The 14,674-nt window shown below is 53.2% G+C and overlaps 1 protein-coding gene across 1 annotated transcript in view; it reads left to right on the forward strand.

The window, feature by feature from the left end:
* Positions 1 to 6,490, forward strand: part of LOC132321022 (hydrocephalus-inducing protein homolog) — a 57,141-nt gene extending 50,651 nt beyond the window's left edge. Inside the window, exons 21-27 of the mRNA XM_059834629.1 lie at positions 19 to 162; positions 1,015 to 1,328; positions 1,613 to 1,805; positions 3,753 to 3,881; positions 4,417 to 4,626; positions 5,499 to 5,636; positions 6,425 to 6,490. Of these exons, the coding sequence (XP_059690612.1) occupies positions 19 to 162; positions 1,015 to 1,328; positions 1,613 to 1,805; positions 3,753 to 3,881; positions 4,417 to 4,626; positions 5,499 to 5,636; positions 6,425 to 6,490 (1,194 nt within the window). The remainder of the gene's footprint in view (positions 1 to 18; positions 163 to 1,014; positions 1,329 to 1,612; positions 1,806 to 3,752; positions 3,882 to 4,416; positions 4,627 to 5,498; positions 5,637 to 6,424) is intronic.
* The last annotated feature ends 8,184 nt before the right edge of the window (positions 6,491 to 14,674 follow it).

The raw sequence follows: 14,674 nt of genomic DNA on the forward strand, positions 1-14,674 counted from the left end.
TGTTTCCTGTTTCTGTAGCAACCCAGTGATGTCCTTACTCTTCAGCACAAGCCTCTTTCATTAAAAAACAACTCCTCCTTGCCACTCAGCGTTGTCCTGGCCTTGGAGCAACCCTTCTTGATCTGCGATGCAGACCGGCAGCCCCTGCCTGCAGATGTTCAGGTGAGCAGCCGTGGACCTTCGTGCTGGTGGGGTTTGAAGAGGGAGGAGTGTGGTGGTGCGTTTCTGTTGGGAGGTCCTCTGGTAGAGAGGTTTATTCTTTAGAATCAGCAGTAGACTGGCCTGAACTAAATTAGATTTGAAACGAGTTGCTGAAGGAAATGAAATATCATCTGAATTGGGGAAATATGTCCTGACTCTAAGCCATGAGGAGAGGGGAGCGTGCAAATAGGTCTGGGCACGCCATGTAGTAAAGGTGTCTCCTGGAATCCATCCTAGCTCTCCAGCAGCCATCCTTGGATAACCTCAAGAGCAGCTTGCTCCCTTCAAGGGCAGCCCTGCTTTCAGGAAGGCTGAGGATGCTCCTCCAGCCGCTCCCTGGCACCTGCCCCGTTGTTGGTGGAAGGTGTTGGGTATGGACTCTGCTAAACGTGTTGTGGTAGGCATGGCCACCGTTTCTGTGCCGTGCCAGTGACTAGCACCTGCAAGGGTGAGGCTGCAATGCTGTTGCGCTTGTGCTATGAGGATAAAGGAGTTCCTCTAGAGTCGGGGCAAAAGGCCCTGGCTTGCCGTAGTGCTGGTTTGGTTATGTATTTAGCATATAGCTTCTGTGGGTCCAGAATTCAGGACAATCTTTCTTTCCGTCTTGTACTGATGCAGAGCCTAGAGGCATGAGCCTGAGATAGTCTCAGAGCAGAGTGTTGCGGTGGTTGCGGGCAGGTGCACACTGTAAAGAAAAGGAAGGATGAACTGAGAAGGCCACGTTGGGGTCACATGTTGAATATTTACATTTTCGTGCCATCAGAACTTGGGACTTCATCACACTGGTGGTTAATACTCTTCATCTCCTTGCAGCCCATGAAGCTGGAGACAGGAGAGGAACTTCATCTCTCCATCAGATTTAACCCTGCTTATGAAGAGGGTTTGAATATCTGGGTAGCAGAGAAGGCTCTGAAGATACGCTTTCTCGAGCACCCTCAGGAGGAGCAGGTCACCGTTCGGGGAGAGGTCTACTTCCCAAATCTCCATATCCAGACCAGGGCCTTGGACTTCGGCTGTATCTTGAATGACACTGAAGCTGTCCGCTATGTCAAGATGACTAACTGCAGCCCACTTCCTGTCCGGTACCACTGGTCATTCCTGATGGACAGCCACGTGAACCAGATGAGGTATGTGTGCCTCTACCCTCTCCTTGAAGCTCTTCTTCCCGGTGTCCTGTTTGTACTTTGCAAAGACCAAGCTGTTTGCCTGGCATCTGACAAATTGCTTTCAACTTTCCCTTGTGGAAAGAACACCTACCAGGCGTGGTCAGGCTAGATGCGCAGGGAATAGGTGATCTCCAGCAGTTTGATGCTGGGAAAGAGGCCACATTCTCTAGCCAAGCTGGGACTGCTCGTGCAGGCTCCCCTCCCTCCCACTGCAGGTCTGTGACCAAAGTTATGTTCTTTTGCAGGTTCAGCCCTCCAGCACCTAAATTTTTCATCAAAGCCCAACCACCAAAGAAGGAGGGAGGCCGGTCGGAGCGCTCAGCATCTGCAGAGAGCAGCTCCAGGGACGGGGGTGCGGCGGAGCCAGCCGAAGCCCTGGTAGCAGCGGGGGATCCTGCCCAAGAGCCAGCAGTTGCAGATGACTCCCTGGAAGCAAAGGTAGATTTTCTTCTACGCCTACGACTTGCGTTGACTCCCCCAGCTTGCCACTGAAAAGCCGTGCTCGTGCCAGCCTCCCTTTTTGCTGCCCTGCTGCCACATGCCCTGAGCGCGGGCTGGGCAGCAGGGCCAGCGGCTGGACACGGGGCTTCTGGGGAGGGAGAAATAGGACAGTTTTGCTTGGAGAAGGCCACTCAGATTCTCCTGACTTATGTTGGGTATGGGATTTTTTTGTTTTTGTTTGCTTTGGGGGTTTTTTGTTTACAACGTCAAAGGAGGCTTTTATCTGCATCATGGTGTAAAGGCTTCCAGTTTCCTTCCTGTCTCAAGCTGTGCCAAGTACTGATCTGCATGTAGCACCTTCTCAAGCCCAGCTGGAGCCACCCGCTTTCACGCTTCTGGCTTTCCCCAAGAGCTGGTGTTGCAGTGGCAGCCACAGAGATTACTTTTTATAAAAGAAGGCTTTGCAGACAAAGTCGCCTTTGATGTGCTGATCTTCCTGGTGAACCTCACTCCTTTGGAGCTTGACCTTGGTACTAGTGGGAGCTGGCACGTTGTTGTGCATCGTGTGGGACAGAGGCTGCTCCAAGGGCAATAAAAAAGGATGTAAGAGAGACCGAGAGGCTCTGAAAGTGCCAGTGTTGACATTAAGTTCAAGGAGGGGACCTGCACGTGCTTACATCCAAATATCAGCAGTTTTTATGTTGTAACTCTGCACATTTTTTCTGAATCAGGAGAAATGATACCCTGTAGACGTAAAGAATAGCGTGGCTGAATGTTTTTGGATAGAAGCATGAAATCATCTTTATTTCCTGCTTTGTTGACATGTATGCATGGGAAGTAAACCAGGGAAATACAAGTGGACGTGGCTAAGTAGGATCCAAAATCGCTTCAAAGGATTCTTCTGGATTCAAAGGATGCTTCTAGATTGCAGTTTCGTCTTTTGCTTGTGTCACTCTGTCAAGGCAATCGCCGTATAACCTCCCTGGGGAGGTGGGAGCCCACAGGCCTAGGAAAGATGTGGGTTAGCATCTTTGGGAATATACGCTTGGCAAAGCTTTGCTAAGTTTGAAAACGTGGAGACAACAGAAAGAGCATCGAGATGAGAGAAAACTCTTCCCTCCCCAGTGCTTTATCTACTGGGGAGATGTAGCCTCTGCTTAGGTCTAAGGATGTCCTGTAAATATTCTTGCAGATTCTGCTGAAGTGACGGCCACAGCACAAAGCACTTCTTGACATGAGTGAGCAAGGGGGTGTTCTTAAACTTCAAGAGCAGTCGCAAAGCCCTCTTTTATAAATAGGGGTCAGAAGTCCAGGGATGAGGTTCCTCTTGAGACATGGTGCCTTTGAGGTTAAATACCAGCTCTGGGCTGCTGCAAGACAGAAAAGCATCTCAGCTGCCTTCTTCAGGAAGGCACTGTTGGAGAAGAATGACCGAGCAGAGATCCTTAGCTCTCCAGCACTGATGAGTGCATGAGATGAAACCTAAGCACCATCTGAAACGGGATAGTTGTGCTGAGCACTTTCCAAGTCCTTATTTTCCTTTTTTTAATACATCTCGCTTGCAGCTGTGTTCGTCTTTTTGTCACAGAAAACCTAACCTGTCAAGGCATGGGGTTCTCGGTGTGTTCCTCGGGCAGGAGTGAGCAAAGCCGGGCTGGCACGAGGGCGCAAAGTACCCTTGAGGTCTCTGCCAGCACTCAGTGCTGGGCGCACGCAGCTTCCTCGTGCAAGCTTGCGTGTAGGAAGTGCAGATGGAGCCCGTGTCTCATCTGTGGGTGGGCTTGGACCCACGCTCAACTGATGGCATGGGCATACCCCTGCTTGATTTGTGCCCAGGTCCCATCTCAGCTGTTCCTGGCTTGGTGAGGTGGTGGAGCCTGCAGCAGAGTGGTCTCACCCACACCAGGCAGCTGCTTTCTGCAGCTCATGGTGGTTGTTTTCCAGTTGCCCACTGCTGTGGAGCTGGCAGGTGCTGCAGAGATGGAGGGTGCTGCGGAGACTCGGAGCCGGGTGAAGATCGAGGAGTTGATGCCGTTCACGGAGGCAGAGCCCCTCACCCTGGGAGTGGAGGAGGTAAGTGGGAATCTGACTTGCTTATGTAGCCCCCGCTCCCACTGGTGGCCCTCGGCGCTGCTCACAGAGTAGCATCACACCCCTCCCAGCACATCGGACAGCACTGCTGAAGCAACCGGTCATTGGAGAGGCCGTGCGGGACATGTCGTAGGGTTGGCCAAGGACGTTACCTGTGTGGCACCTGTGGAGGGGATTATTCATCCTGCTGTTTCTAATCAAGTGGTCGATAGGAAATTTTTGCAGTAGATTTTGCTGTAGCACCTTGAGAGAGCAGCGTGCAAATCAGAGAGAGAGAGGAGACCTCCCAAGTTGCTTTGATGTACTGTATTAATGAATGTATTAGTGAGTATGGGAGATTTTTCCCATGGTTTCTCCACTGGAAAGTGTCATGGATGCAGGATGAGATTAGGATGATTTTGCCTGTGTTTGAGGAACAGGCCCCTCCAGTCATGTCTGTCCTTTGCTTCAAGCCATGGCTGCTCTTCTGCATCAATTTGGATGCTCAACATCTTGATCTCTCCTCCCCTCCCTCCAGGTTTTTGACATCCTGCCGCTGTACGGTGTGCTGCAGCCGGGCGAGAGCCAGCGAGTCACATTCACCTTCTTTGGCCACGCAAACATCGTCGCCAGCGTCACGGCGCTGTGCAAGGTGGAGGGAGGCCCGACCTATGAGATCGCGCTGAGTGGGGAGGCTTCGCTCATCGACTACCTCCTAGACACCACGGAGATCGACTGCGGGCTGAAGGTACCGCGCAATTCTCTTGGCAAAGGTCTTTGAAACCATCACCGGCGGGTTGCTGCTGACCTTGGTCTAGGGGTCTCTCCCCTTCCCAGCTACTTTGTCAGCTGTACAACCTTTGAGTGATACATCCTGCATCCACCTTTTAATGGCCATCTCCACCCCCCCCCAAAGCTGGGAATTGCTCCTCTTCAGGGTTCCTAACGCTGCCTCCTGGGGCAGGCAGGATCCCAGCAGTGATCTCCAGAGGGACATGCCTTGAGACATCCATCCACTGATCCGCTCCTAAAGCCTGAGGTGCAAGGCGATGCTCTTTTTCAGTGTTCTTGATTAATCAACAGAATAAACCAGGGAGGAAGTTAACTTGGGCTTCCTGTCACTGAAGCTGGAGAGAATGTCCCAGAATAATCCCCACTTTACTTCTTTTTGGTTAAAAAGCCCACAGATATTTCCAGCTGTTGGCCCTGCATGTGTTGCACCGTCTGTCTCCCTTTTTACTGGTATTTTGTTTGCAAGTACTTGTATGCAGGTGCCTTATCCTCTGAAATGCCTCGATGCCTCCTTCTTTTTCAGGTAGCTGTTTCATGACATGTTAAAGTGCAGAGGGCTTGTATCCCCTCGTTTCTTTGTTACTACTCTTTATATGGTTGTTACTGCACCTCCGCGTGCTGCCGTAAATATCTGTTCCTGTGTCGGGCTAAGAGGTACCCTGCGGCTGTGGGTTCCCCGGGTTAACCCGGGAGAGTCAAGTGCCATATGACCTCTGCGGTCCCTGCTGCTGTGTTGTGTTCATTTCCTTTCAAGCCAATGAAAGAGGAAGGAGATTCCTAGCATCAGGCCTGTGTTTGTAACTTCCTGCTCCTCTGTCCTCTCTTCAGCTGTTTAACAAAGTCACCAAAGCAGAGGTCACCCTGCAGAACAGCGGCAAGGTGGGCTTCACCTATGCGGTGCTCAGCCCCAGTGCGGCCACTGCCAACAGCCCTCTGCCCGGCGTGCCCCTGGTCGTGCCCAGCACGGTGAGTACAGAGGTAGCACAAGTGATTAACCCTGGCCCTTTGTCAGGCTGCCTAGGAGAGGTTTGTAGATGCCCTTTTCCTGTTCTGCTCAGACCTGCGCAGTTGTTGCCGTAAGCAGCGTTGTCGGCCCTGGCAGCTTGACAGGGCTCGCTTTTGCTGCAGCTGTGTTGTGTGCTGGATAAGGGCTCGGGGAACCAAGTGGCAGGATCTGTCCCGCTCAGTAGCTTGTCCCTGCAGCGTGGAGGGGAGCGGGGAGCTGAGGGTCCAGCCCCGTGTGCAGAGGGCGAGCCGAGGAAAGCTGCTGCTGTGTCCTGTCACCCCGAGCCGTGTTGCCATCTGCTTGAGTTTGCTCTCGACCTGGCTGGTGTGAGCCCAGCCCAGGGATCGGACAGTCCTTCTGGAAGCCCAGAGAGGAGGTGACCTTCCTGGCACCACCTTTTCCTGAGATCTCATCCTAGTCTAAGCTCCTGCGTTTCCAGAGATGTGTGTTTGCAGGTCATTGTGAGTCCAGATAGGCTCGTGCACCCCCGGTGTAACCGCAGAGGCAGGAGATGTTTGGCTGGGGTCGTTAATAAGGGGTGAGGTCTGGGAACTACTGATGTGCTGTGAAAGGAGCTGCTGGGTCTGCTGAGAGCGCAGGCACTTCACTCATCTTCCACAGCGACTGGTAAAAGAGGTTTTATTTATTCGGTCTGGCTCTTGCTAGTGGAGGGTAAACACCGTTAGCAGAAGAGCTGTGCTCATGCTGAGCGCAGGGCAGTCTGTGCTGTGGGAATGCATCCCTACAGGTCCCTCTGAAGGACATAGTGCATCCTGGTGTAGGAGACTTGAGCTTTTGGATAGAAGAGAGCTAGAAGGCGATGTTGTCTGCTGCTTTCTTATCTTTGAGAACCTGCCTTCCCTTCTCAGCTTGTCTATCGTCTGAGCCATCCCTCCACCAAACCCTCTTTGGTTTACATTCCCTCCCTCTTCTCCTGTGCCCTGCAGGGTTACATTGGACCTGGCAAGGAGCAAGTGCTGAAGGTCTACTACCTGCCAGGAGTGCCGGGAGTCTTCTTCAGGACTTTCCAGGTCCAAGTGGGTCACCTGGAGCCAAAAGAAATCTCCCTCAAAGGAGAGGGGATCTTTCCCAGGACCTACTTGGACCTGCCCAAGAACACCAAAGGTAAGCACTGCCTTTCTGCTCCCCAGGAAGGTCCCCGGCTTTTTCCCCCATGTCATATGCCCATAGGGCAGCTCCCACCCATCTCCACCAAGCCTGGAGGTTTCAGGGCTGTCAGACCAACACTCAACCCTCTGGTTGCTTCCTGAGTGTCTAGCAGACGAGCCCATGTGGGCTTTGCCCCGGGAACCATCCTGCAGATCTTGCCAGCGTATCTGTTGGTGGCCTGCAAAGATGATGCCTAGACAGAAAAGCTTGGGAAAGCTGTAATGTGGGCTGGCAGGGATTTTGGCAGGGTTGGCTTTGCATCGCATTGCAGGGGATGAGATGCTCCTCTGTGGGGAGGAAGATGGGTGGGAGTGAACATCAGGATTCAGAGAGGAGTAGCAGCATCCATTTTGCATAGATTGCTCGAGGAGTTTGTTTCTGGGAGAGGCCAGCATCGGGGGAGTGGGACTTTCCAGCTTAAGTGGGCATGGTGCTGCACCCACACTTCTCTTTGTGGATGTTTTCTTCCTTCAGGAAACAAACAGTATGAGAGGATCCTCAGAGGCAAAAGCAAAGATGGAACAAGACAGCCAGAGGGACGAAGCAGTGGTTCTGGAGGAGGCTGCGGCCATGGAGCCACCCATGGACGACTCGGGCACCGTGGTGAGAACGGCTGCTGCCCCGTTTGTCACATGCCACCCTCCCGCCGTGTCACTTGGGCCCCTTGCGCCCTGCAGCAGGCTTCCCGGTGCCCTGCTGGCACTTGGGACCTCCCTGCCCGCATCTGGCCATGATCATGCATCGGCTCAGCGTTGTCCCGGGGGCTGCCCACCTCTGGTAGTTGTCCCTCCTGTAGATGCACCAGCTTCCGGACTACCCCAGGGAGAGATCCTGAAGACCATGCTCATGTGATTGAATTTATGGTACTCTGTGAATGGAGATGCAGGTCACTGCTGGGGTGTTTGTGGCTCACACGCCAAGCCCTGCCAGGTTTACAGAGCTTCATAGCAGCAGCCTGACTGCGCCCTGGGACTGTGCTGTCAGTGTTCGTCTCCAAGAGGCACCACCTTTGTCGTGGTTCCCTTTTGGAGAGAGCTTTTGTCCAAGCTGCTTTGGCAGTGGCTGGGGGTAGGCAAATACTTGGAGCGCTGAAAGGTTCCCAGCTTGTCTGTCTGGTCTGGCCAGATCAGCTTTTATAACAGTGACCGGACAGGCAAAGATGCTGGAGTTCATTTCCCTCCAGATAAGGTCCTGGCTAAGAGAGCAGGAGGTGTCACAGAGACTGAGCAGAGAGACAGGAGGACCCCATCACCCCTCTCAACAAAGCAGGGTGGGATCCTCTTTCATAGACAAGCCTCTCCCTTGGGAAGGACCTTTGCTAACCAGCCACCGTCTTTGCTTTCCTCAGTTCGACACCCAGCTGCAGATGTAAATGGAGCAGGTGCTGATAGAGGAACATGCCCTGGAGCAGCAGCAGAAAGCTCTCGCCTCCGGTCCCTCTGAGGACACTGCCTTTGACTGGCGTGCTCGTCGGAGGCTTCTCAGGTTAGTGGGGACTCCCATACCCTATGTCCAGGCACCCCAAGGGTAACACCCGGCAGCACACCCCTGCTCCTGAGAGCTCGTTGTGCCTGCAGAGCTGGGAATAGCTGGGGACTCAGCTCCCCACCGATGATGGGTTCTGTTCTTGGAGCTGAGGGGGTCCAGTGCCGACCGTCAAGCCCATCCAGACAGCACAGACAGCATCCCTGCTGACCAGCTCTGAAAGAGGCAACTCAAAGCTGGCGTCTTTGTTCCAACTAACAGATCCCACTAAGCAAAAAGAGCAGGGAACGGCACAGGTTGACAAACCCTTGACAAGCCCTACATCAGGTGGCTTGGGTGCTGGTGGGACTGCAGGGCTTACCTAGGTAACTTGTCCTTCCTTTTCTCCTTCATGAGGAGGGATGGGCACCGTAGGCTCCAGTTCAGGAGGAAGAGGCTCTGCAAAACAGATTGTTTAGGCGTTTTCGTGAGTGGGGTTGCTCTGGCAAAGGACCTTCCCATGAATCTCGTAGGTGTTGATTACTGCATTTACCGGTGCTCCTCTGGGGACAGATCTGGTTGCAGAGCAGTATAAACTGATTTTTTTTAAGGTCCCATTGGTAGCTGATAAAACCTAGGGCCTAGACTCCCCGAGACTTACCAAAGACTTATTACCAGGTGGTGAGGCTTGGGTTTTACTGGCTAGAGTTGAGTTTTTACAGCAGTGAATACAGAAATATCCGTTTTATTTGCATCTTCCATCCACTTGGAAACGTAGCCAGACTGTGGTTTAAGGGCTCTCCTTATTCTCCCTTTCAGAGCTGACCTGCCCGAGTATGTCCTGGACTTTGGCTACATCATTCTCGGGAACATCCACACACACATCGTGAAGATCACCAACACCGGGCAGTTCCCTGTGTCCTTTCACACCGACGGGTGTGTGCTGTGTGACACAGGTAACCAGTGCTGGGGAGACTTCACATGGGCTTGAAGGAGCTGTCTCTGACAGATTAACTTAAGCCACTGGACATGGGGAGTTTTTCTGAGTGCTTGTTTGTATAGCTTTGTCCTCCTTAGTACCCCCTGCTTGGTGCCCTGGAGCCTGAGTTCTCCTGGCCAGCAGTGCCCAGAGACCTGGCCTGCCTGTGGCTGCCCTAACACGTGATTGCAGGGGCTGGATGTGCTGATCACCGTGGTCACCTCTCGGCATCTTCTGCTCTTGGCTACCGTGAGCATCATCTGAGTTTTTGTGCACGCAGTGGGTTTGCGTTGCAAACAGATGGCCGCGTGGTAGTTTGGAAGTGCTTTGGTTTGGAGTTCATAATGTCACAGCACTTCTGTTCAGCCTTTATTGAGAAACCAGCCTGTGAGGTCCTGTGGTGTATCAAAATAGGCTTCCAAAACAGGCCTTGAGGTAAGGCTGCAGTGCCATCAAACGGTGACTGGCTGTGTCTGAGGGATGGTCAGGTGTCTCCTCTAAGTTGTTTTCCAGGGAGCACCACAGCCCATGGGAATCGTAGTTGGAAGTTCTCCTTTGGAGAGGTCTGCGCATCCTTCCCTGGGATGCCTGATAAGGAATTACCGGTGCTTCTCAGCTAGTATGTTTCCTTTTGACTGTGCGGACCTTGGATTCTGGCTGTGAAAAGCCTTTCTCCTTGAGCGGTGACAAGGGAGAAAGAGTGGCAGGCTTCTCTGGAGAGGCAAAGAGCTGCCGCCTTCTTCACAGAGCTGCCAGCCAGGACACCCGTATGGCCTTAACGTGCTTGCGACACATTTCCTGTCGCTTGAGTGTCTCAGCTGCTTTATTTTCATCTGTTCAAGGTTTCAGCGTGGACCTGGACCGTGTGAAGCACCTGCCCTGCTGCAAGACCAAGACATTCGAAGTGCACTTCGACCCACCAAGTGCCAACCTGCCACTGGGAGCAGTGGATGTGGTCCTGCCCATCAAGGTACCTCATGGTCCCTCACCTCCCTGTGCCCGCACCACCTTTTGGGGCAGGCAGCAGGTTGGGGACAGCAGTAGATGTCACTTGGGCTCTCAGCTGCATGCTCTGTCCTTCACTAGGCAGCAAGAGTTTCATGTCTGCCTCCCTGCCAACGTGACTGTGCCATCCTTCTGCCTCTCCAGGGACAGAACTGGAGTTCTCCGCTGTACAGTGTGGGCAGTGCCAGGAAGAAACCGTCCAGCTCCACAACCAGCTCCAGGTCCCCTGTAAATGGCTCATCACCATGAATGAGCCTGTTAAGAAGGTAAAGCACAGACAATGTGTTGCGCCTAACTTCTTGGTTGGGTTTTCTTTACCTCTCTTGCCTTTTCTGCCCCTGTGGCTGCCTGAGCACTTGGGCTACAGCTCGTGTGAGGAAGCTTTAGAGAGTACAGAGCAAATCTGGTTCGCCTGGACCTGTTCACTAGCTGATGCTTCACTTCTCTGCCATCTTCCCCTATTCCTCCTCCAAGGACAGTGCCTCCCCATCTGCCTGCCCTGCCTATGTGTCTTCCCTCCAGTTCTAGACCACTGGTGGCCATGACCAGTTTGGATGTGGATGCTCTCAGCACCGTGACAGTATCTGAGAGCACTGCAGGACCCGACGGTCTGTCCTCGCAGACCAAGGAGACCTCCCACAATTGTTTTTTGTGCTCAGGTGGACAAACCTTTGCCAGCGAGGGTGCATCAGAAGCTGCTGCAGGAGTTGAAGGCCAAGCTCTGTGTTTTCAAGGTGCTGCCCTCGGCTGGAGCCCTGGCTCCAGGACAGTGCTGCAACGTGCGAGTCAGGCTTTCACCCCCAGAAGAGGTGAGATCGGCAGGTGTCACCCCCAGGAGGTGTGGCAGGGCAGTGTGGTAACTAGAACCCAGCACAGGGAGGAGATGAAGTCTGCCTGCACATGGAGCTTTCAGCAAGCCCTGTACCCACGGTGCCTCAGTTTCCCCTGCAGCACACTCTTCTGAGAGGGCCTTTGAAATGCCAATGGGGGGAGCTGGCACAGAGAGCATCAGGGCACTGCGGTGTGGCTCCCTCTCGGCGCATGTGGGGAAATCTGCCTGTTTCCCCTCGTCTTCCCCCTTGCATGGGCGTGTTTGCAGGCTGTAACCATCTTGTCTCTGGCTTTAACCAGACCCAAGCACTGAGCAGAGAGGAAGACCCTTATCGTTAACCACTGAGAGCTCATCTGCCTCCTTCATGTAGCTGACGTTTCCCTGATGCAGCAGTGCCAGGACTGTGTCTGGGCAACACAACCCTGAAGAAGGAGGTGAAGCAGCCCCTGAGTCCTGTGGGAGCTGAGTCCACCCATGAGGCCCTTTCCTAGGAGCATTGCGCTCCCTCATGACTAGGTGGAAACATGTCGTAGTCCATTTTAGATCCATCTGATCCCCAAATATGCAGTTCCACTTCACAGTAGGATTCATCCCAATTACTCAGAGCCAGCATGCAGGTGCCGTAGCCCCTGCTGTAAGTTACTATCTGTTTTCCATTCACCTTAGAGGTACTGGTAACATCCCTGACCTTGGGGCAAGGGTTGAATTTGAGGCCCTGTCACCTGGGACTTCATGCAGCAGCTCTCTGCACTTCTCTCTTTCCAGAAGTCCTACAGAAGTGAGCTGAAGATTAACGTTTGCCAGAGCAGCCAGCCCCTCCAGCTGCAGGTCTTGGGGCAGGGGCTGGAGCCACCGCTGGAGTTGAGCCTGGCAGCGCTCGAGCTGGGAGCGGTGCTGCCGTACAGCCGTGGGGCGGAGGGGACGGTAGTGGTGAAGAACCCATGTGAGTTCACCATCGAGTTTTACTCGCTGGAGTTCGACCAGCAGTACTTGCTGAGGAGCAGGTGAGAGGGCAGGTCTGGTCCCCATGTGCATGCTCCTGTAGCTCCACAGTGCTCCAGCGTTCCCAGGCTTGTGCTGGAGAGACGGAGGCAGTCCCCAGGGCAAAGCCTGGTGGCATTTCAGGGTTAGCCAGCTCGGCTGTCAGGCTGTGGAGGGGCTTGGATAGTCCGTGTTGTTGGGAGGAAGGAATGAGGGAGAAGATGGGTTGGCTGGGGAGTCTGTTCATGGGATGGAGGTCAAGAAACACATCCCATACATGGTTTCTTTTCCCTATACACACAGATCCTGCGGATGCTCAAGGACTACGTTTACCACAACACCGGCTGCCTCCGCACACCCCAGGTGAGAAGCTACCCCCAGAGGTGCTGGAGTACTATCAGGACCAGAAAAGACTGCAGGATGAGCAGGCAAAGCGCAAGACTGGGGAACCAGCAGGCCAGGACAACAGTGAGGGTTTGGCATTGGCTGTCCTGAGTGTGGACACAGCAGGGGAGTCCAGCCCACCTCCCCTGAGCTCTCCGTGACCTCATTCTCCATGGAAAGCCCATGCTTTTAGCAGCCACCGGTTCCCCAGCTTGGTGGAGGAATTCCCAGGTGAAAGTCTGTGGTTTGGAATGCGCATCCTCTACCAGCCCTGAGTGCAGTCTAAGCAAGCTCATATCTGCCTACTATGGACTGGGGAAAAAATCAGGTTATCCCCTTGTGTCCCTCATCCACAAAGAGTAGGACTGGATGAGTTCTTCAGCCAGTAGACCCAGGTCTAATATCACTAGCTGTTTTGCATTTGCTCCTTCCCAGCAACAAAAGCACAAGCTCAAATTTCTCCTGAGGGCAGAGACAGCCTGGGCAGGGAAACTCTGCCTTGGGAGTTTCCCTTCCTGGGAAGTTTTCTGTCTTTTGCATGTGGCCGTGCAAAGTGGCGAATGGCGAAGAGCAGATTGCCTGGCCATGTTCACCCTCTTCTTCCCTCCCCATGTCCTTCCTCCTCAGCAGACTTTGAAGATGTCCAGTCTCTGTCAGATCAAGGAGGAAAGCACTCTGCTGGGATTGTTCACACCATCTCATCCCATAGCTCAGTCGTTCCCTCCTCCATTTTTGATGAAAGCCAGTCCAGCAAGGTGGACTCTAAAGTTGAATGTGGAGGGGAGGAGGAGGAAGGCGCTGAGAAAAGACACGGGACAGGTAATAACACGAAGCCCTTCACCTATTTTATGTCTGTTGTGGCAACAGGGCCTCAGTGGAGGACTTCAGTGTCACCTCCATCACTTCACTGCAGCCTGGTGCCATCTTCGCTCCTGTGGGCCCTGAATGCACTCTTGCATATGAAGTCTGTAGGATCCTGAGAAGAGTTTGGGACAGGGACAAGGGAGAGGCCAGGGAGGTTTTACCCAGCTGGCTGGGCTAGCATCCCTTTTTCTCCCAGCAGTTCCCAGTCTCTTGCTCACCATTCCTCGCTGGCTTCGCTATCCTATAACAGCCACGAGCTCCATAGCCCCCCAGCAATGCTGTGCCATGGGCATCTCGATGCACTTGTATCTTGTCTGCTGGTTGCAGAGCAGTCCAGTTGCTCCTCCTTATCTCCCTTCTGTTGGATACACTTGTAACACCAAGCTGCCCCCCAAGGACCTCACCTCTCAGACTTGTGACATAGAGAAAACATTAAAGTACGGTTTCATACGCCTGGCTAGGGCTGTTCCAAGTTGCATTCAGTTGCAAGGCTAGCACGACCGTCGGTTGGATCTGTGCTTGGAAGCAAGGAGATGGAAAGCGAGCTCCTTAGCTGTTAAACCTTCAGATATTCTCCGAGTAAGGGAGAGGGCAGCAAAGTAGCTAGAGAAAACTTCCCAGAAGGGAAACTTGCTGAGAATGGTTATGTGCCACCTGAGAACTCCAAATCTGTATCTTGTCACCTGGTGTAGTCTGCAGCAGCTCTCAAATACTCACCATTTCTTACCTCTCTCTGCGGGTTTTCTGCAGGTGCAGGCGGCAGCGTGGATTTTGGGATGCTTAAGGTCCTGGATGATGCAAAGCAAGTGCTGGCTCTGAAGAACAAAGGGAAGTAGGAGATTGCGTGCAGGCGGGTCCAGCTGCCTGGTCCACGAATGCATGGTGCCACCACCTGCCCAGGCCTGCAGTCTCCTTCTGTCCATGGTTAGAACCTGTTCCCATGCTGGCTACCTCACGGTTCAAGTAAATAGAAAACTGGGGCTCTCTAATCTCAAATATTTTAATAGAGAATCCAGCCACGCACCAGCAGTTGTTCACAGCTCAGCAGGAACCAGAAGGAGAGACCCTGAAATGTAAGCCCCTCACTGCAGAGATTTATTGCCTGTTTTGAGGGTCAGCTCATTTCTCTTTATGAGACTCTTTAAAGGAGGGAAGGAAAAACTTTGGTGTCAGTTAGCTTACAGCACTGCTGATTGTCTGCTCTCTGTGTCAAGATCTGGGATTCCCCAAGCAGAGCTGTACTCTTTCCCTTGTATTATTTTTTATGGTCCTATGCAAAGTCCCAGCTGTGCTGGTGGCACCGGTATTTTTAACTGCAG

This window comes from Gavia stellata, unplaced genomic scaffold, assembly GCF_030936135.1.
Source record: "Gavia stellata isolate bGavSte3 unplaced genomic scaffold, bGavSte3.hap2 HAP2_SCAFFOLD_38, whole genome shotgun sequence".
In the NCBI taxonomy this organism is placed as follows: Eukaryota; Metazoa; Chordata; class Aves; order Gaviiformes; family Gaviidae; genus Gavia; species Gavia stellata.